The sequence below is a fragment of the Takifugu rubripes genome, chromosome 7 (genome assembly GCF_901000725.2).
Source record: "Takifugu rubripes chromosome 7, fTakRub1.2, whole genome shotgun sequence".
NCBI lineage: Eukaryota > Metazoa > Chordata > Actinopteri > Tetraodontiformes > Tetraodontidae > Takifugu > Takifugu rubripes.
The window spans coordinates 10074817-10095028 of record NC_042291.1 but is presented as its reverse complement, the minus strand read 5'-3'; the positions used below and the strand labels follow the sequence as shown (position 1 = coordinate 10095028).

At 44.2% G+C, this 20212-nt stretch overlaps 2 protein-coding genes across 9 annotated transcripts in view; one reads left to right on the top strand and one right to left on the bottom strand.

Moving 5' to 3' along the window:
* Positions 1-6186: 6186 nt before the first annotated feature.
* On the top strand, positions 6187-14139 carry entpd3 (ectonucleoside triphosphate diphosphohydrolase 3). Of its 2 annotated transcripts, XM_029838290.1 has the most exons (11): positions 6187-6444; positions 6600-6631; positions 8746-8883; positions 9050-9167; positions 9282-9441; positions 9711-9870; positions 9951-10178; positions 10777-11040; positions 11108-11230; positions 11586-11723; positions 12310-14139. In XM_029838290.1, exons 2-11 carry the CDS (start codon positions 6626-6628, stop codon positions 12496-12498), a joined length of 1524 nt encoding a protein of 507 aa, XP_029694150.1. In that variant the 5' UTR covers positions 6187-6444; positions 6600-6625; the 3' UTR covers positions 12499-14139. The 2 variants fall into 2 exon arrangements, with proteins under 2 accessions (XP_029694150.1, XP_003966031.1); XM_003965982.3 differs by lacking the exon at positions 6600-6631 and having other exon boundaries at positions 6255-6444.
* Positions 14140-14162: 23 nt separating this feature from the next.
* LOC101066789 (RNA-binding motif, single-stranded-interacting protein 3) overlaps positions 14163-20212 on the bottom strand; it is a 75758-nt gene continuing 69708 nt past the window's right edge. For all 7 annotated transcript variants that reach the window (XM_029838292.1, XM_029838293.1, XM_011605439.2 and 4 more), the window contains exons 12-15: positions 17773-17889; positions 17497-17583; positions 16991-17115; positions 14163-16339 (exon numbers count right to left, since the gene is read on the bottom strand). In XM_029838292.1, the coding sequence (XP_029694152.1) occupies positions 16336-16339; positions 16991-17115; positions 17497-17583; positions 17773-17889 (333 nt within the window). In that variant the 3' untranslated portion in view covers positions 14163-16335. The remainder of the gene's footprint in view (positions 16340-16990; positions 17116-17496; positions 17584-17772; positions 17890-20212) is intronic.

Genomic DNA, 20212 nt, shown 5'->3' with positions numbered 1-20212 from the left:
TTCTCAGTCATCCAGGTCATTGTATCCAAGGTAGTTTTCTCTGTCAACTGGACTGGGTTTCTTCTCTTGAAGACGCTTCTTCAGTTCTGAACTGAAGAAGTCTTCTGGATAGAAGGCGAAACGTCTTCAAGAGAAGAAACCCAGTCCAGTTGACAGAGAAAACTACCTTGCAGCCAGAAGGAACTTATGATTTTGTTTGTTTTTAAGTGTAACTGTGTAACTGTGTAACTCTTTCAAGTGTAACGTTTAACTTGATCTTGGATAGGACAAAATCTTAGCGCACAGCCTCATAATATAACAGAACTGGGGTGTGCGGAATAAGACTATTCAAAGGCGCTTGTTTACGTCTCCAAAGTTGCATCTGCACTGTTTGTCCACCAGGTGGCGCCAACACCGTTGCTGCTGATCGTGAAGCGATTTCCTCGCAGGATCCCAGTGAGATCCTGGTGATTTTATGCACTTTTGCCAAAAGATATCTGAATGTTTTGAGTTTTGTTTTTCAAGCTCAGTTCAACTCTTATATTTGTATAACTAGGTGTGTGTGTAGATGTCAACTTGTGTGTAGATGTCAACTAGGTCATTTCAAACAAAAAGAAAAATGACACGAGGAACCGCATGAACTGCATTTATGACGCATATAACCTAAATGAGTCGACCTAAAGGATTATTACGGGACAGTTGTGTGTCAGGAGAGAAGTCACGCCGCCGTGATGTTCGGTAATATACTCCTGTTTCCTTCACCCCAATTATCCAAAAAATATCTTTTTTTAAATGTTTCTCTCTCTCTGTCCCCGGAAAATGGGGCATCTCCTGAGAGTGTTGGGAGACATGATAGACTGATGGTTGAACAAAGTGTCTTTCGTGGGAAACATTTACAACAAAAATTTGCTAAACATGCGTCTCTTCCAGAGTGCGAGTTGGCAGAGACTTTGAGACCAGATGTCCGTACAGATGTAACTCTGCCCATTCCTGCTCTCACATTCCCGAATAAAATAAATCAAGCAATAATCCAAAAAAGGGATTAAGCCTAACCATTACCTAATATCGATGATACCATGCTTTAAAGTGCGGATCACTTTTAATCTTTAATCTCAGCGAACCAAATTAAACTTTATTTTCCATTAATCGTTTATTAATTCAGTTCATAAAGCACCAATCATCAATATATTGCTAATGGGCAACGTCCTGCGCGCACACATGACGTCAGCGGCGCTCCTGCGCGCACATGGGGCCTCTTGTCATTCTGAGGTTTCAGTCGGACGCCTGAGAGTTCCACTTGGGAGACATCAGGGGCGAAAACATCGCAGTCTGGCAGCTATTAACTCGTAAGTGAATCTGAAGTCACAACTACACTTAAGACCTCGGCGATCGTGTTACAGCTCACAGTTCTATTAGGATAAGTGTTTCCTTCGTCAGGGTTCAATAGATGCGCGTTGTTCCTCAGCCTTGATATGCACGAGGACAGAGTTGGGCGTGTTGCCTCATTCCTGGACTGAGGTCTCACTTATGGCTGCAGATTAGTCTTTGTATGTTGGTGAAAGAGGTGAAAGAAAAGCCCATCCATCCATCCATCCATCCATCCGTCCATTCATCCATCCATCCATCCATCCATCCGTCCGTCCATCCATCCGTCCATTCATCCATCCATCCATCCATCCGTCCGTCCATTCATCCATCCATTCACCCATCCGTCCATCCATCCATCCGTCCATTCATCCATCCATCCGTCCATTCATCCATCCATCCGTGCTTTCATCCATCCGTCCATCCATCCATCCATCCATCCGTCCATTCATCCATCCATCCGTGCTTTCATCATTCATTCGTCTATCCATTCATCCATCCATCCGTCCATTCATCCATCCATCCGTGCTTTCATCCATCCGTCCATCCATCCATCCATCCATCCGTCCATTCATCCATCCATCCGTGCTTTCATCATTCATTCGTCTATCCATTCATCCATCCATCCGTGCATTCATCATTCATTCGTCTATCCATTCATCCATCCATCCGTGCATTCATCCATCCATCCGTCCACACAGACAGGACATTCAATAAAAGCTGTTTTAAAACAATAAAACGCCCAGACCGGTTGAACAACAATGTGTAAAGTCAGATTCTCTCTCTCCGTAAAGTTCTCCTCCATGATCGCAGTGGGCTGCATTTCCGATGCCTCGGTAATTACATTTCCTCTCAGGACTTTGTGATGCCTTGGTCGGTTTGAAGTGAGCCTAATTCATCGTTCCCCAGGAGTGACCTGGGGTCGGTCGGGACCGGCTACGTTGGAGAAAAGGGATGATGTTCGCGTCCGTGCCGGTCCGTGGTCGATTGTTCATGTCTTGGATGAAGTAGTTTCTTTTTCGTGTCAAAATACGACTTTATTCTGGTAAATATATTTTATTTTACTTTTTTGTTCAATGTGGCCATAGAACTCCATCGCACTAGTATGCAAATTCGGTCAAGCCAACCGACAGTTCGGCCGAAGCAGTAAAGCAGACACTGGAATTTCCCTAGCCCTGTGTACTCGAGGCATTACGATAAATGCTTCCCGCAAACGCACCCAGTGCGTTTTCTTGCGTTTGGCCTGTTTTTCATTCCCAAAATCAGAATTATAATGGGACAATAACTGTAAGAATATATAACAATACATAAAGAAATCATTCAAATGGATTTGGGACAGGAAAAAAATATTTAAAAAAGGATTTAGGAACAATGAAGAAAAAAGTAAGATATTGGCATAAATGTGTGTATAATTCCTAGTTATCACTGGAGGATTCCACTTCAGACTGATAGTTCCCAACTCAAGACAATGTTTACTAAAATCTAGAAAATTCTGATAGCATATCAAAACAAACCTCATTCCACTATTAGACTGAAGTGGAATAATTGAGTGATAACAAGGAATTTCTCCAAAACATGAAACTGAAATCAAGCAAGTTATAACATATCTCAATTTTTGAAGCTTTATTTTTAAATTCTACATCAGAATCATACACAGAGCAGGTGGAATGAGAGTGTCTGCAGGCTTTACTGCTTCTGCCGAGCTGCTGGTGGACTTGACCGAGTGTGATGCAAACAGTTCCTCGTGTAACGGAAACTTGATAAGTAGGATTGGAAATGGTCTTAATTTGGGTTTTTTGACAAACAAAGACAAATCAAATGTCGCCCTGAATCCAGATATTTCTAGTCAGGGGGCACTTTTAACTTTTCACCAGCAAAATTAAACATCAAGCGTTTGGTCATCAACCTTTCTGCGGAAAAGCTTACAGACTGTTTTTAATGTTCAGGCAGTCTTGTTGTTTGGTCAACAGCGTAATCTCACATCAAGCTCTGAAGCAAATTACAAATCCACAAATTATCTGGCCTGTAGCCTTACGTGAGTCTCTGTGTGAGTTTTGCCTTTTGCACCATGTACATGTTTCCACGTGTTGTTCTTGTGTTGACTTTGTCATCACTCAGAGCAAACACAAGCAAACAGAAGTGCTCGTTTAAACTCTAAACGAGCACTTCATGTGCTCCAATTACAGTAAAATGATTCAACTGCAGAATGGAATCGATTTCCATCATAAAATAATTACAGAATACATCGAACTACTCACACGGCGTTCACATTGCGGTCTGCGAGTTGGCGTGTGTAACTATGTAAAAAAAAAACAAAAAAAACAACAGTGGTTAGCTTGTAGAAAGCAATGAAAAAATTGCAGCAATCAACTGCGGGATTATTTCCATTATCAGCCATTGTTCAATCTGAGGCATGAGACTCTTGCATGCTGGAACTTTCCGTGGTCCTCTAAGTGATCTGGCCACAGCACAGCCACATTTCCTCTGTGGGCGGTCGTCCAGATATCTGCGGCCATGTGTAGTGCATTCTGAGAGCGCCGGATCAGACGCGCAAACAATTAGCGAAAACTCGTAAAGCCTCTTGGCGCACAGCCGGTGCAGTTGTGCGTCTGGGACCGGGACCGGGACCGGGACCGGGACCGGGACTCCCCCCCCCCCCCCGCACCCCATCCCCTTTGGCTTTAGGAGGACATTCTGAACGATGCTGATCAACAGGGACTTCGTGCGCCTATATACAGCGCGTTCCCGGTTTGTTGTCACGCTTCGTGTTCAAATGTTTACTGTGCTGAGACAACACAAGTCATGTGACCTCTCCAGACTGCAGGATTACCAGCCACCGGCTCCAGTATGGAGCCCAGTTACAGCCATGTAGTGTCGAAACATATTTTATCATTGATACAACAGCAAAAGAAAGAGTAAAACGAGTAGCTGGAGGTGGACCCTCAGTAGTCAGGTAACCTTTAATTTGTATCCTGAGCTGAACATATAATGGTTCTCTCCGCCTCGCTCCTCTTTCCTCCGTTCCAGCAAATCTAATATTCCGTGTTCTGTCTTTCCGGTTCATTTGAACCTCACGGGACTTTGGGTGTCGTTTTACACAGCTAAAAATATTTCATCTTCATTCGAGGAGCTCTCGGTCAGATGTTTGACTCACTCTGGCCAGCTGCTCCATCCACTTCAGGTGTAGGATGGGCTGAAATGCAAAGAAATCTGGGCCTTCAGTCTCCAAATGAAGTCCAGCGAAGGGGAAGATGGAATAAAATTCAATGTAATATGAAAATCAAATAAGATAATAGAAGCCATGTGGATCAGATCCTCACAACCTGGAGATTTATAGATGTTTTTACTCTTGATATGCCCTTAAAACTCATCTTGTTTTTGCACTGTTGTGGGAGATTGACGGGAGAAACACAAAGGCTTCGTTCATTAACTCCATATCACTAAAACGGATGAAAGTATCAACTGAGGTCAGTCAAAGTATTCAAAGGAAGTCTTCACCAGATGCTCCAAGAAGATTAGGAAAATTAAAAAGAAGGCAAAGCAAAAACTGTAGAATCTTGGTCAGAATCCAAATCCTCACACCCTGGAAAGTGGCTCCCTGCCTGCTCTCAGCCTGGGGCCTTTCTCGGCCACTACGCGTTGAGCCCGAAATATTTTGATGCACGATTATTACATTCTGAAGCTTCATTCTAAAGGAGGACTAAAATGTGCCATCCTGGTCGATCTGTACATTCGTTCCTCTGGAGCTGACGCCTCATTTCTTGGGGAGACACAAAGCCTCTCCCCAGCCGCAGACGACGTTACACAACCGTTCCCAGAAGCTCTAAGTATTACTATATGTCACTAATTGACAAGTAGGAGTGGAGTGCCTCTGTTTGGTCCGAGGGCTGTCGCGGTCTTGGTGAAATTCATTAGTTTTTTCCGCCCTACTTCTGGCACTAAAGCTGATTATCTGGGAACGTGCTGCAACAGATCATTTTGGGGTGTGAGGGTGAAAAAGCTCAGCGACAGCACTCACGGGGTTCGCAGCAGTGACCTCATGGTCTTGGACTTCTGTTGTGCTTTCCTTAAGGGGGGAGCATCAACAACGGCAGATAATCTGACGCACCGAGCAACTGGCGGAGAGGACGAGGAGCGGTGATGACCTATGTTTTTCTTTGGGACAAGGAAGTTTAGTATCAGTAAACATGTTTGGTGTCGTGCTGCTGCAGCTCTTCTTGGTCTATTCTGGCCATTAAAACAGAGAAACCATGTAATATGCTGGCCTCTGGAGGATCTAGATCTTGGATCCTCTTGCGCAGAAGCGCTGGGACTCACATTACATCTACTGGCGCGGTTGTAGTTCTTGAATTTCATAATCCCACCTTTGAGAAACCAGAACAGGGAGGATTATTGTATTTTTTGGAGGGTGAAGCAGTAAAAAGGGCTCTTGACAAGGCTGGATGTGTGCACTTTCTCCCCTTCACTTCTGGGATGTGGGATGCACATGGGCGGTCTCAGGTTTCCAGGCTGTGTCTGCCTGCACACACACACACACACACACATATGCACGTATGAAGGCGGCAGATGCATTTCTCCCCACAGCTCTGCCTAGAAAAGATGAAGGAAAATACGCCACCATTAATTCTACACCTCGAGACGGATGAGTCATTTTCGTCTGAAAACTTTGGATTAACATGGTAGTGGAAGCGCGCAGGTCCCAACACATCCTCCATTGTTGGCGCCTGTTTCCCAGTTCGTTGGTGCTGCACTTCAGCTCCTGATATGGGGCTGATGACGCCGTCAGCCCTCTGTCTTGTTGAATAGATCAATTAGAGCGACAACAGATCCCTCTCTCCATTCACGCTGGACCGTGGAGCAGGACCAGGACACCAGCTGCTGCATTTCACCGACGTGCTGGTGGGAGTGGTGAAAAGTTTGGACCCACTGCTCCTCCCATCTCCTCCGCTCTTATCTCCCTGCCTCTGTTGGGGTACGCCACTCCCAGTCTCGTGGGCCAGTCACTCTTGAATCGCTCTCTCCTCCCTTGCGCTACACCTCTGTCCTGTCCTGCTTTCTCCTTCGCTCCTGCTCCCAATTACTACAAACCAGCTCTGCAAGGTAAGCAGCAAACACACCTCATCGCTCCTATTCAACAACTGAACTTTTTAGTGCTTTTAAGACTGGGTTAGAGATCGAACTCTGAGTGCGTGGGAGGATTGCGTGCCTTGCTGTCATTTTTGATGATTCTTCTTCGGACCGGTCCCGTCATGCAGAAGCAGCAGGAGGTGCAGAGCATCCTATGGCCGTGAGTGTGTCAGCGTCGAAGCTTTCATGCACACGCTTTCAATTCCTGCGCAAACATGATTATGAGTGAACCTACTTGATCAACAACGTCGGTTAAAAGCGTCCAACCTGTGATTTTGGCCAAAAATCTCAGCGATTCTTTCGTTTAAGTGCGAGACTCTCGCATGATACCAGGAATAAAACTTATTATGTCCTTGTAACGACAGACCAAGCTGCAGTTAAAGAAAACAACAGGCGCCTCTACCTGTCAGATACACCGGCAGCCTTGACACACAGTAACCTGTTTGTGTCAGCGCTGTGTAAACCTGCGATCTGGTCGTGGACGTCTGCTGACAGCTCCGTCTTCAGGCACCCCGATTCCAGTCAGAGATCATTCAGCTCATGTTGCTACACGTTTTTGGACGTTGCTCTTCCTCCTTTACAGATTCGGATTAACAAGCCGGCGCTATTATTTCGTTGCACATTTAAAAAAAAAAAAAAAACTAACCACGTGATCTGTTTCAGTAAAAGAAAAGCAAATAAAAGTGAAGCGCAAAATGGGTCTTTGTCCATGTTCAATGACATGATGGCAACATGTTTGCAGACTCGTCTCTGACTAATCATGTGGCAACATTGTAATCACACCTGGTCAGCAGCTTTCAGTTCCTTGTTATTGCATCTGTTGCTGCGGTAACGGCGACCTTCGTCGGAAACCATAACAAACATTTGCGCCGCCGTTATGACAGATCTTTTTTTTTTCTTACATGTAAGAGATTTTAAAAGGGGGCAGAATTCTGAAGTTCATGATGAGGGAAGAGAGGGAGAGATAAATGACACATGTGAAATAAACATCTATATGATTAAAAAGGGGGGGGGGGGGGGTTAGCGGAAAGAAATGAGCTCCAAGTTGTGTGTGTTTACCACAGTTACTTCACAGGAAGTGACTGTTTGTGCCTGCTTTGATCAAACCACACTGTCAGCTTGTGTGTTTCTCTTCATCATAACACACATGTGAGACTCTGAACTCTTGCACATGCGAGCAGCTTTTGAATGAGAACCAAATGGGGCAGCCTGCAGTGGTGGCGTGCACGCTGACCCTGCGCTGGCTGCTCCACCTGCAAAAGCCATTGACCCGTGACCTCCCGTTTTATATTTCAGACCCTCCGCTTGGTCGCCCCTGCAAACTGGAAGCTTAAAGGCATTTTCAGATTTAGACCCACATTTTAAATCCACTAAAAAAAAAAAAGTTGCGCCGATATTGAATCCGAGGTAGTTTTCTATGTCAACTGGACTGGGTTTCTTCTCTTGAAGACGTTTCGCCTTCTATCCAGAAGGCTTCTTCAGTTCTGAAATCGCTGGGGAGAGAGCTTGAAAATATTTAGCCCCTGTGGACCATTAGCATGCTAATGATCTGGGTGGTCACCTGAGAGTCGTTAGCAGGGTCGTTGGTCGGGTCGTTCCCCTAGTTTCTGTTGAGGTGTCTCCCCTTTGTCTGCTGGATCACATGGTGGTGAGTCACTGGGTCTCCTGGAATGGTGTGAATGTTTTGCTGTTGGAAGGAGCGGAGGACTGCATTGTACGTGGTTGATAGGAAGTGCCTCCGGCCACCACCTCTGTTTAAGGATGGTACAATGGATACAATGACCTGGATGATTGAGAATCTACACAGACAGCCGATATTGAAAACTTTTAAATCGGCAATGAAAAGACAGAACCAACATGAAAAAAAGCGTACTTCGGCCAAACAGGAAATGAAGAGGCCGCAAAACTTCCTCACAGCACAAAGAAAGTGTGCTCCTGCATCTGCGTGCAAACAGCTCCTCTATTTTCAGTCCTTTCCTTTTGCAAACATTTCCCTTCGTGCTTATCTGTCACGAATTTCACACACCTTTGACTGCATTGTCACCCCACATCCTGGTCTCCCCATTCGTTTTCACATCTCTGATTTCATCTCTTTTTTGTGGTCCTGCTCTTATACGCTCAATCAATACAACTAACGCACAAAACCCCACCCCCCACCCCCCAGCTTAAGGTCAATTAAATACTGTTTTCATCGCTCCTCTCCGTTCTCAGTGTGTGTCATCACTTTTAGAGGAAAAGTGCTTTTCTTTTTGCTTTCTTCTTTCCTGCCAACAGGAAATGGCCTCTAAAAGACAAATGGGCTACAAGTGTCGCATAGCAGGAGTGATGCTTCTCCTGCTGGCCAGCATCGCTGCGCTGGTTGCTGTTGCCGTAATCCAGGATTCCTGGGCCTCTAAAGAGTACACTCTGGAGGTAAACACACACACACACACTCTTGATGTTGTGCACATGTGAGGGTCAACACAGGAGGTTTTCTCACGAGTCAGCACAGTGATGGATGGACACGTGTGAGCTTTGTGGTGATTCCAGCAGAGTAAAATGTCCTTTTCTCTGTATTTATCTTTTCTTTCTGCTTCAGTACGGCATAGTGATAGACGCGGGTTCATCCCGTTCCAACCTGTACGTGTATGAGTGGCCCGGGGAGAAGGAGAACGAAACTGGAGTGGTGACAGAGTCGCTGAACTGTCGAGTTCCCGGTGAGTCACTTTCAGGGGTCTGATGGCTACAATCTGGGATTTAATGAGGTAAAAGAGGCCCGAACCAGCAGGAGCGGCACCGTCACATTTACGGTTCCTGTGACCTGTCCACAGGTGATGGGATCTCAGACATGGAAATTGACCCGGGGAAGAACAACACATTGTGGGAACGGTTCCAGGAGTGTGTGGATAAAGCCATGAAAGTCATCCCGGCTGAAAAACATAAAAGCACACCTCTGTTTCTGGGCGCTACTGCAGGAATGAGGCTGCTACAGTAAGAGCGTGCTGACACAATATAGCTTTGGGCTAATTTGCTGCACATAAATTTCCGGTTTTGCATTATTTATACCATAAACAGTATTTATTGACTTTAAGTCAGAAACCAAGTTAAAAAGAATGTTAATTGTACCAGGAAGCACTAATGATAATGGGCTTACTGACTTGTTTCAACTATCAACTATCTTAAAAAAATAACAATTAAAAATAAAGAATACCCTAAATGTTCTTTCCTTTGAATTTGCCTGCTCTTCCTTTCCCCACCAGTATGACTGATGAGCAGAGGTCGAACAACATCATGAAAAGTCTCAAACAATTCCTGAACTCGCTGCCGTTCGATTTCAAAAACGCTTCCATCATCAGCGGTCAAGAGGAAGGCCTGTACGGCTGGGTCACCGTCAACTACCTGATGGGAAACTTCCTGGAGGTAAAAATGTTCTCACTGCTCTATTTGCGTCAAAGTGTAGTCACACATCCCTAACAGGAGAGACTCCACCTGCTTTGCAGAAAAACCTGTGGAACGCATACATACGGCCCGAGGGGTCGAAGACCGTCGGCTCCATGGACCTCGGAGGAGCCTCCACACAGATCGCCTTCGACGTCCAGGATGAACTGACTGGTCCTGACTACATGCATGTTAAACTGTATGGCTACCCCTACAACGTCTACACACACAGCTTCCTCTGCTACGGCAAAAACGAGGCTGAGAAGATGATTCTGGACGCGATGGTGCAGGTACGCAGCCTCGCGCTCCCTCCCTGCATGTTGCCCCATGGCAGCGTGCGCCTTATTTTTTTTTTACACATGCAGGTTAAACATCCATTAACGCTCAGTAAAAAATTGATTAGTCGACACCGCTGTCCCTGACTTGCTAAAAGGCACGGGGAGATAAGTTGGAATGCATTATGTCATTAAAGATATTGACTGAGGAGGTCATCAAGTTGCTCTGCAAGAAATGCATCCTGCTAGCTAAGGGAAGAGTTACTGTTGATGTGCAAACCTGTGTTGGGTTATGTGCACCGCATGAGCAATGCCTTAGTTCACTGAACAACTTGAGATTAAGCGCTGGTTTGAATGTGTTTTAGCCTGAAATGTGATGACTAGTCTAGTAATGTGTTTGAGGACAATTTTAAGGTCCTTGTTAAACTTGACTTGAATGTCAGACTTGGAGATCAGAAAGAGTTTTAAAAGCCTACGCCATAAATTGAGTTGTATAGTTTGATAACAGCAGCATTAGCATCTGCCTTTTTCTGTTGTTGATCTATCAGGTTGCTTTAGTGGCTACGAACGGTTAATTAATCAATGGTTTTGCTGACATTTTCTCTGTCCTCAGGCCTCCTCAGACCCGTCCAAGATTAACAACCCCTGCTACCCTGAAGGCTTTAACACCACCATAATGGCCTCAGACATTTACGAAACGCCCTGCACCAAGAAACCGCAGGGTTACAACCCAAACCAGAAGCTCTTCATGGTGGGAAGTGGGAACTCGGACATCTGCAAGACAATGGTGAAGTCCATATTCGACTTCAAGTCCTGCTCCTCGCAACAGTGCTCCTTCAACGGAGTGGAGCAGCCGCCCGTCTCCGGAGATTTTCTGGTAACGCGAATGAAGTGCAGAAACGGGGTTGATGAGAAACGCTAACTGTCTCCACTTTCCCTGCCAGGCGTACGCTGGATATTTCTTTGTGGCGCGGGCGCTGCAGATCAATGAAACATCAGAGATAACAGCAGAGATGGAGGAGTTCACCAGTTCTGTCAGGCAGTTCTGTGAAACTCACTGGACGGTGGTAAGCTCTCACAGGCCCATGGCTCAGCCATTGTCACGGAGGAGGCGGGGCCTTGCTTCAGCCCCGCCTCCTACCATGAACCCTGCCTTGCTTCATGGTGCAACGGCATTTATTACATTATGACACGTTTAATGCGGCATTAATAATTCAGAACAGCAGCTTTATTGATGTGAAGCATCTTTCAAAGCAAGCTTAACTTGCTTTGTCAGGCAACGCAATCAAGAGGGTGCCAAAAGGTCGCAAAAAAGTAGGGCCGGGCGGAGGCAACAGTACAAAACGATATCGAGATGACAACAAATGGGAAGAAAAAAGTGGAAGAATCTATTTTTTACCACTGTTTTTTAAAATTCCACAGCTGAAGCAAGAAAAGTCGAGGATCGCCGACCGCTACCTCAAGACCTATTGTTTCGGAGCTCACTATATCTACACTTTACTGGCAGATGGGTACAAGTTTGATAAAGACAACTGGAAGCAGATCCACTTCACAAAAGAGGTGAGTTTCCACACAAGAATCCGGTGAAATCTGATCAGTTGAAGTGAGAAAGCAGAAACAGACGAGTGGATTCATTAGAACGTGGATGGGAACGGGGCCACCCTCCTCAAATGAACAATAACATGCTATCAGAGAGATGGGCTAATTCTGGGATGCCCTGAGAGCATTGGGCTTCTCTCACAATGGGACCCCCTCAGCAGAAGGGGGATTCCTCATCTGTGACTCACTCTGAGCAGTAAAGCTTTTAAGCAGCTAACAAAAGTCACACATTACAGCCGTACTTTCCAAACTGTGTGACAACAAACGCACAAACGGTCCTCAGCTCCCAGAACTTTGAGTGTCGGCAGCAAGACAGCTTTGTGTGTGTGTGTGTGTGTGTGTGTGTGTGTCTGAGCATGCTTATAAAGGAACAGACTCTATTATAGGCACGTCTCTTGTGTGTTACGGCTGAAATATTTCCCTCAATCTCTCATCGGGAAAACTTCTCCAGACACGCAAAGTGTCTGCGCGCACGTTCTCGAGACTAATAACGGGTCATTTTCCGCAGAAAACTTGTTAAATCTTATTGTTTTGTGTGGTTTTTCAGGTGAAGTCGACCAGCATAGGTTGGAGTTTGGGTTACATGCTAACAATGTCCAACATGATGCCGTCTGAGATAAGGAAAACGCCTCCCATGACGGATTCCGTCTTTGCGGGCCTCGTCTTCTTATTTTCAGCGCTCACCATTGTGACTGTTGTGCTGGCGTTCATCATCCTAGTTCGCACCTGCTTCTGAGGAGCCGCGGCAAAAAGGGGAGGGATGTGCCCTTGTAAGGCTGCTGTAACCCTGTAAGTTGCTGCTCAGTAGAAGGGAAAATTAAGAAGCAGTTAAACACTCCTTTGAGTCGTACTCTGAGCCATTAGAAGGTTGACATCACACAGCTTCTCGTGGTATCCCAACATTTCAAACCTCAGGGAAACTCACATCCACTCGGCTTTTACGTAGATATGTCAGGCTGAGCAGCAAAGCGGTTCAAAAGCATGTTGTGTAGTATTCCAGTCTGAATATATGCATGCATCCACACCTCTGTACTGTACCTGTGCAGAGATACACAGGCGAAACACGGCACTTTTACACAAAATCCTGCAAAAAGGGACAAAAATAAAACCAACCGGGCACACATGTTATCTGAACCTGTAATAGAATCATGCCAAACTACAATTAACTTGCAACTTTTAAGGACTGCTTTATGTGAAAAAAGAAAATGAATACTAGAATGTCATGAAAATAGTTCAATAGCTTTTCTGGATGCAGCATTCCCACTGGTTTCACCTGCATCTGGGGCATCTGGACAATCCAGTGTTTGTCATAAGTGGAGCTGAGCCTGGTTTATGGGGGAGTTTGACCCCACCTGGTGCCACTGAAATAACTAACCTGTGGAATGTGTTCCAAACAGCTTTGTGGTTTTCCTCAAGCGCTCTGCCACCCCCCGCCAATCCTTTGTCGCCTTGAGACTAAAATGTTCCTTCATTTGTTTTCCATGTTAATGGAATCAACCATGGAATGCAAAATGCTTTACTTTTGTCATTATTTAAAACTGAACTAACCCTGTTTGGACTCTATTGACATTGGAGGTTGTCCTCAGAAGGAACGAACGTAAATATTGTCTTTGCAACAGCTTTATTGTAGCTTTATGTAGCGTCACATTAAATTATCCAAATATATCATGTGCCAATGTTTTATTGTTGTTTTCACACATGCAATTTTTTTACAGCCTGTCAGCAAACATTTGCTCTTTCCTGAGTGTTTCACAGCAGCTGAACACCTCTGTGGTTCATTTCCCCCCAAGCCCATCACGATTAAGCACTAACCTGGCCTCCCGTTTATCTTTGTGCAGGTTTAACATGAGCGTTCAGTGTCGGATGTATAAATACACCATAGCGCTGAGGATTAGTCCTGTCGACACTCAACAATCAGCACATTACCAGTCGTCAGTGGAGCCTGTACTTAGCCTCATTCATGCATGATGACAGACGTGTGATTGTCAAAATTTCGTTTTTGGTTTGAAATTTATTTCAGTCAGAAGTTTATATATTTAAAGAGTTAATGGCGATCTGTCATCATTGGGATTTTTAAATGGTTTTCCCATGGGGGAGCACTTTGACTCCAGTTCATGGAAACCTCTGTAGGTCTTAAAACTTTTATCTGCGCTCATACTGTTAGCGTTCTCAAGATATGGATGTCACTTTCTATTTCCTTCATACCAAATAAGAGAATTATTTCAAATCAAAAGTGTGCTCTGATATTCTGCATATGCCGCGATGATGCTTCTGCACTGGAGAGAATAATGCATGATTATCATAAAAATGCACTGTGTATTGATCCAGTTTTGATAGGGAATGTCTCTTCCAAAACTAATAAACTAATCATATAATTGTACATTTGTGCTGATTGTGTTCTGGTTATATTAAAAAAATGTTATGAACATAATAATAATAGTAAAAAATCAGCTCGTATTGTGCACTCCAGCGCCCTCTGGTGGTGCTGCTACGCACCTACAGAACACGCAGCGTTAGAAACTCCTTTTTATTGAAAGTTTTGTCTAAAAAGGCAACAAAACCAAAAGACATTTCAAACTACAGCAATATACACTGGTTCTACAGACACTCTCAGAATCACAATTTTAAAGACGAGGGAGGCAAAGGACCAAGCAAATAAAAAAATAGCATCATCAAAGTGATTTCTGTTGCATCTTCTTCTACACGCCTGTACAAAAAAAAAACCCCGAAAAAAAAGAAAACCTCATAAATATCTCTTTTCTCATTCTTTCTTGGCTCCTTCTCTCAATAATTTATCTTCCTTAGAGGTTTGTATCTGTTTGATTTTGGTAGAACCGTGTTTTGTTTTCTTTTTCAGCCCCCATTTTAGCTTCATTCGTTTCACTGGTGGAAGGTCAGGCGGGCAGGGCTTCTGCGTGACCCCCTCCAGTCTGTAGAGCATTGTCTTTGCTTCTTTTACTAGCTAAAGTGGCGACCATGAGAAGGAGAGTCTGTTCTGTGTTCCACTCCTCAGCCACCCAACACAACACAAACTAAGCCTCAGTTTTAAAAAAAAGGATGTAGCAGCTCACATAACTCACAAACTGTTCCTCCCTTTCAGGATATCAAGAGTGATTTAGTTCGACTTTGCAAAAATGATGCCGCAGCATTAGCTTTTTCAGCTCTGTCAGTGTGACATGTGGGGAGGGCGAGCGGAACCAAACAGTAATATTCCACAGGATATAACCGATTTTCACCCCCAGAGTGGGTGAAACACTCTTCTGACTTGTACAGAGCTCCCGTTCGCCCCCCATAAATCACCCAGCACAGGCTTCTAGTTTGAGGCAGTTGTGTTCAAAAATTACTGCATGTGTTTCGTCATGAAATGAACACGCCGACAGCATGGAATAATAATAAAAAACCTCAATTTTACAATTAAAAAACCCAAAATAACCAAGCACAAAGAAGCATTCCTACCTAGTTTCTTCATCTTTGGTATAAAATGTGCCCCCTGTTGGCTGCTTTTTGTTCAACAACTAAGAAATACCGTCAACAGTGTTTTGTTGGAATTTTTTTTTGTTTTTTTTTTACTAAAACTATTGCTTTTAGCACATTTAAAAATCCTATCCTAGTTTTTTTTTCTGCTTTTCATCAAAGACAGAAATGTTCCTTTTGTTAATCTCTTCTTTGTCAGCGGGAGAAGCAAAGCAAGCAAAAAAAGAAGATCTTCAAGAAAGGACAGAGGAAAACCGTCAAAGCGCCTCCCCCTTTAAAAAGGAAATAAAATACAGAGTGATGAAGTCTGAACGGGAATCTCTCGTAACTGCGTTTATCCATTCTAAATTCCTCCTCCACTAAACTGACTTCAGCTGCACCACACAACATAATTTAAACGTATCATCATACAAATACGACTGCGTGTTTGTCTTTTTTATCATTCTGTACAGATAGCTTCGTAGGTTTCATCTCATTTCATTTTTTCCTCATCATTCTCTTCTCATATAATTCCTCACTATGGAATTTACCCCACCCCCCCCCTCCCTCCCCAAAGTTTGTGAAAATTAAGGCAATAAAGATTTGTGGAGACATTGATATTCTAGAAAACTACTCAAATAATAAGAATGAAAATAATGTAGCTTAATGTTAAAGGAAGACAATCATTTTTTTCCTCTAAACTTTTTCTTCCTTCATTCCCCCCCCATAAAAAAGTCAGAAAATCTACCTGCACATTCAAAAGTTCTTTGTGTTTTTTCTGTACAGCTTGTTGAGTTTGTATATCAGTCTTTGTCTTTTCTCGTTCCTTTGGAGTCCCGTCTCACAGTGAGAAAAGATCAAAAGGGCATTTGTGATCGGCATCTTCACATTAGTAAAGAAAAGAAATTGTAATCCTCGGCCTTTTTTCTTGGTTCACATAGAAATTAACCCCCCCCACCCCCACCCCTTGATTTTGTGGTTGACTTGGTGCCTGTGCACAGTGGAAGCATCCTTTCTTTAGTGTCTCTCTGTGTTATTTCTTTTGGAACTTCTCTGTGTCTCCAGTGCCTCAGTGTGGTCTGTAAAAAAGGCAATGCAGCGATGATTTCTTTTCCAGTCTTTACCTGAAACAGAAAAACAAGTCAGCGAGAGAAGCATTTCCATCCAAACACATTATCTATACTGTCCTTCTCGAGAAAACCCACCGTTTGCTCACAGTCTCCATGTTAAACCTTTAGGAAACTTGAAGAGTGAGACCTCTGTGCAGCAAAACCTATCTTTGCAGTGCACTTCTTCCTCTAATGTGATTGATCCTCGTTGATATATTTGACCTGCTGTTTAATAGGTGCTGGCACAATTGTTTGCGCCTATATCTCCTCCCTTTGCTCCATTTTTCTCATACTGTGACAGATGTAAAGCATTTCCAACAGAAAGTCACATTTGTGCAAGATGGACTAATCAGAAAAGGGTGATTATTTTGAACGGACGTTTACTTTTATTTTGCATCTGTCAGACCTTCCTTTGCTGGTTCTATCAGGATTTTTATTCATATTTTGACAGAAAATAAATTCCAGTACACACAAGCAGTTTTTTTATATAGTGGATAATAATTCGTTTAGTAAGGTTATTGGTAAGATATGGTATTTATTTATTTATTTCTTGAAATTCCTTTTCTCACTGCTAGATGGCGCTAAACCACACAGACACACTGAGCTTTAAATAATGTGTTTAACACACACCAGACAGACACTGTGGAATATATGCAAAAGACTCACTTAGACTGCTGGTAAGAATAGGCTGTGGCATGTTCTCCTGTGTTCTCCACCGCTAAAGGCTGCTGCCCGCTGGCGTCCTGCGTGGGGGGGGCGGCTGTCTGTGCTGAAGGATCCGTCACCACGCCCTGGCGCCCAGAGAGAGAGAAACGGTCCGGAAGTTTAATTTCAACCTTTCGGTTCCAGACAAATGAAGCGGTTTAAGGATGCTGCGTCCAGCAGCTTACTGAAATAAATTTGCTCACGTTGCCAATTAAATCTCGGTTAAAAGAATTTTAACTTCTGGCAGACTTTTTTAATGTCTCTTTCTGGATCTAAAATTGGTAAGTTGGTAAAACTACAGTCCATCAGACATAAAACATTCTTCTCACGATGGTGTCCAAATGAAATTTCGGGGTTTTATCCCAAGCCAGTAAAACTGCTGTAAACCACACACACACACACACACACACACAGATCAGTGAAGGAGCTGCAGGACAGGAAGACAACATGAACTTTTGCCCCCTTACTTCCACTGTGATGGCAGAGGCAGGCACTGCAGTGTACTGGGGAATGTAGGTTCCTTGCATAGGAGCAGCAGCTGCAGTGGGCATGTACTGCAGAGGGAGGGAGGGGCGCAGACAGGATTAGAACATAGACACACAGTTGGTCCTCTGGGATGTCTGGAGCTGAAGTATCGTCTGACTGACTCACAACCCTCGGCACCAGTCATTATTGTTTTCAATAGGTTGTTACATTCTTAATGAGACATCTGTACAGTAGGAGGAAATTTGAAGGTGACTCACGGTGCCCGTGGTGCCCAGAGACAGGTGGTTCATCTGTTGGGTGAGAGGAGCCATGACAGTGGAGGGGTGGAGGGACAAACTGGGCTCTATGGCCGCGGCAGGAGTGATCACAGCACCCTGAGGCCAGGCCGAGGGACACATGTGGAGAACAAAGAAGGACAACGATTTTAAATCTCAGTTCCGATCTTCATCCATCATATAAACCCATTACTTCTCCTAAATTCTAAAAATGGCCAATTATGCTGCACAAGCCAGCGCTGGAATAATTCAACGAGACAATCTGGAGCCAAACGAGAGCTGATGTATCTGGACAACATCTCGCCTGTAGCACAATCTAGATGGGAACACAGCAGATTTATTCACAAGGGCAGAATGTTCAGGGTTTGTTAACTATTCTTGACTTTTCAACAAATGAAAAATAAAGCTAACATTTGTTATTGATGACAAGGGTAATGGTAACATAATAAAAGTATATAAAATCACAAATATGCACTTAATGGAAGGCAGCTTCATTGACTCACAGAGTGGGTATTAATAGTTAAATGGTGGTAGATTGTGAGTTTTCCAGATGATGTTGGGTGAATTAATGAGAGCAGAATAAGCTTTTATTGGGTGTTTCCACAGAAGAAAGCGGCTAATTTTACAGCTATGTTAAATGACAGCATGCAGCGGTTGGACATGCAGCTAGAGACACTTGAGGAGGTAAATCAAAGCAGCGGGGTTTGATCCCAGCAACGCTGCAGGACCTGCTCCAGAACTGAGGATCTTTGCTGGTGATGTGAGGTGTCTGAGAGCAGGGTGTTCAACCCCTGCAGCGCAAGCGCTGCCGTATTTAATGAAGGGCCCCGAGATGCCAGTCAGCATCTCTGCAGAAGTAAACACCATAACTTTTCTGATAACTGTTTAAAACTACACTTCCCAAAAGGACTGACAGCATCTGCGGAGAGATGTCGGAATTGCTCCGGAGAGCGGTCGGCGCTCCCCTTAGAAGCGTGCTGAGACAGGATGTTAGAGGAACACGCGTAGAAAGATTGAGGTAGTTTGGAGGCAAGCTCAGGTGTGTGGCAGTATTACTGTTTCATACACACAAACACACACACACACAGACTTACTGGAGCAGAAATGCTGCCTCACACACTTATTCATATAAAGATACACCCAGAGGAACCTATAGACACACACGAACCAATACAAAGCCCCGGCTTCAGCAGGTAGTTTCAGCCAGATTCTAATATGAGTATTTCAGCCATTAGTGTAATATTTTCATTCATTTAATGATCCCCCGCCTGCTCATTCTACCCCTCATCCATCTCCATCTCACAGTGACCCTCTTCGCAGCAAAAAAGCTGCACAAAGGAGGAAAAAAACCACTAAAATGAACGTTCTGGTTTGTGTTTCAGCTCTACATTTACAGTAAGCTCTTTGTGTGTATCTGGATTTGTACACTTTCCATTAGCTGATGTGTGTATGTGTATATGTGTATATGTCTATGTGTGTGTGCGTATGTGTGTCTGTGTGAGTGAGTGAAGAGAGTGCATGCGTTAATGCTTTCATGTAACAGACACTCTTCCCCCCTTGGGTAAGCAATAAATGAGTGCACAAGAAACGTATCTATCCCCCGAGGACAGGAAGGAGAAGGGGGGAAAAAAATCAAACTTTGAACCCTCACTCCTCCTCTCATCATCGTCTGCTGTCACTTCTCCAGTAGAGAAATGAAGCTGACTTGCATAATGCTGCAGGCGCTGCGCAGCATCAAATAGACATATTAGCGATAACGACGCCCGCTCACAGCGTAACCTACTGACTGCTGCTGGGATGGGAGCTTTGTGCATGTAAGCATATGAGCCGATGTTTGTTCTTGCCTCTCAGGTGCTGCGGTTTGACAGAAATGATTATACACCAATTATTTATGCCCTTTCTACCTTAAAAAGCGAAGGGTGGACCGAAACGGCAGGAAGTAAATAAGCTCAAAGCTGCACGCTCGCATGCACAATTGATCGTGGGAAATGGCGGTGGGATATCAAAGTGCCGTGCAGCGTTTTGAGGCCCGGATATGTAGTACACTTGGCTTTCTTTCATACATTCCCCACCCTCTTTGTGTCCTAAAATGAGTTTAACATGGCAATTTACGTCAGGAAGATCTGAAATCCGAATTCTGTGGATGTCTCATTATAGCCCTCCTCAGTAAGCCCCCTTCCTAGTCTTTCCTGCTATATATGGCTAGGTTAATGCATTCATTTCCTGTAGGGGGCTGTGTGAATAATCATCCACAAAGACATCTTCTCACTAATTAGGCTATAAAGACAGGGAGTTCAAGTAATCTGGGCATTCCAACAAGGATCGGAAAAGCAAAGTCCTTAAGGCACAGCTGTGTGTATAGGAGTTTGTGCGTTTGAAATCAGGCCAGAGAGTGTTAACACACCCTCCAGGTGTGTGTCTT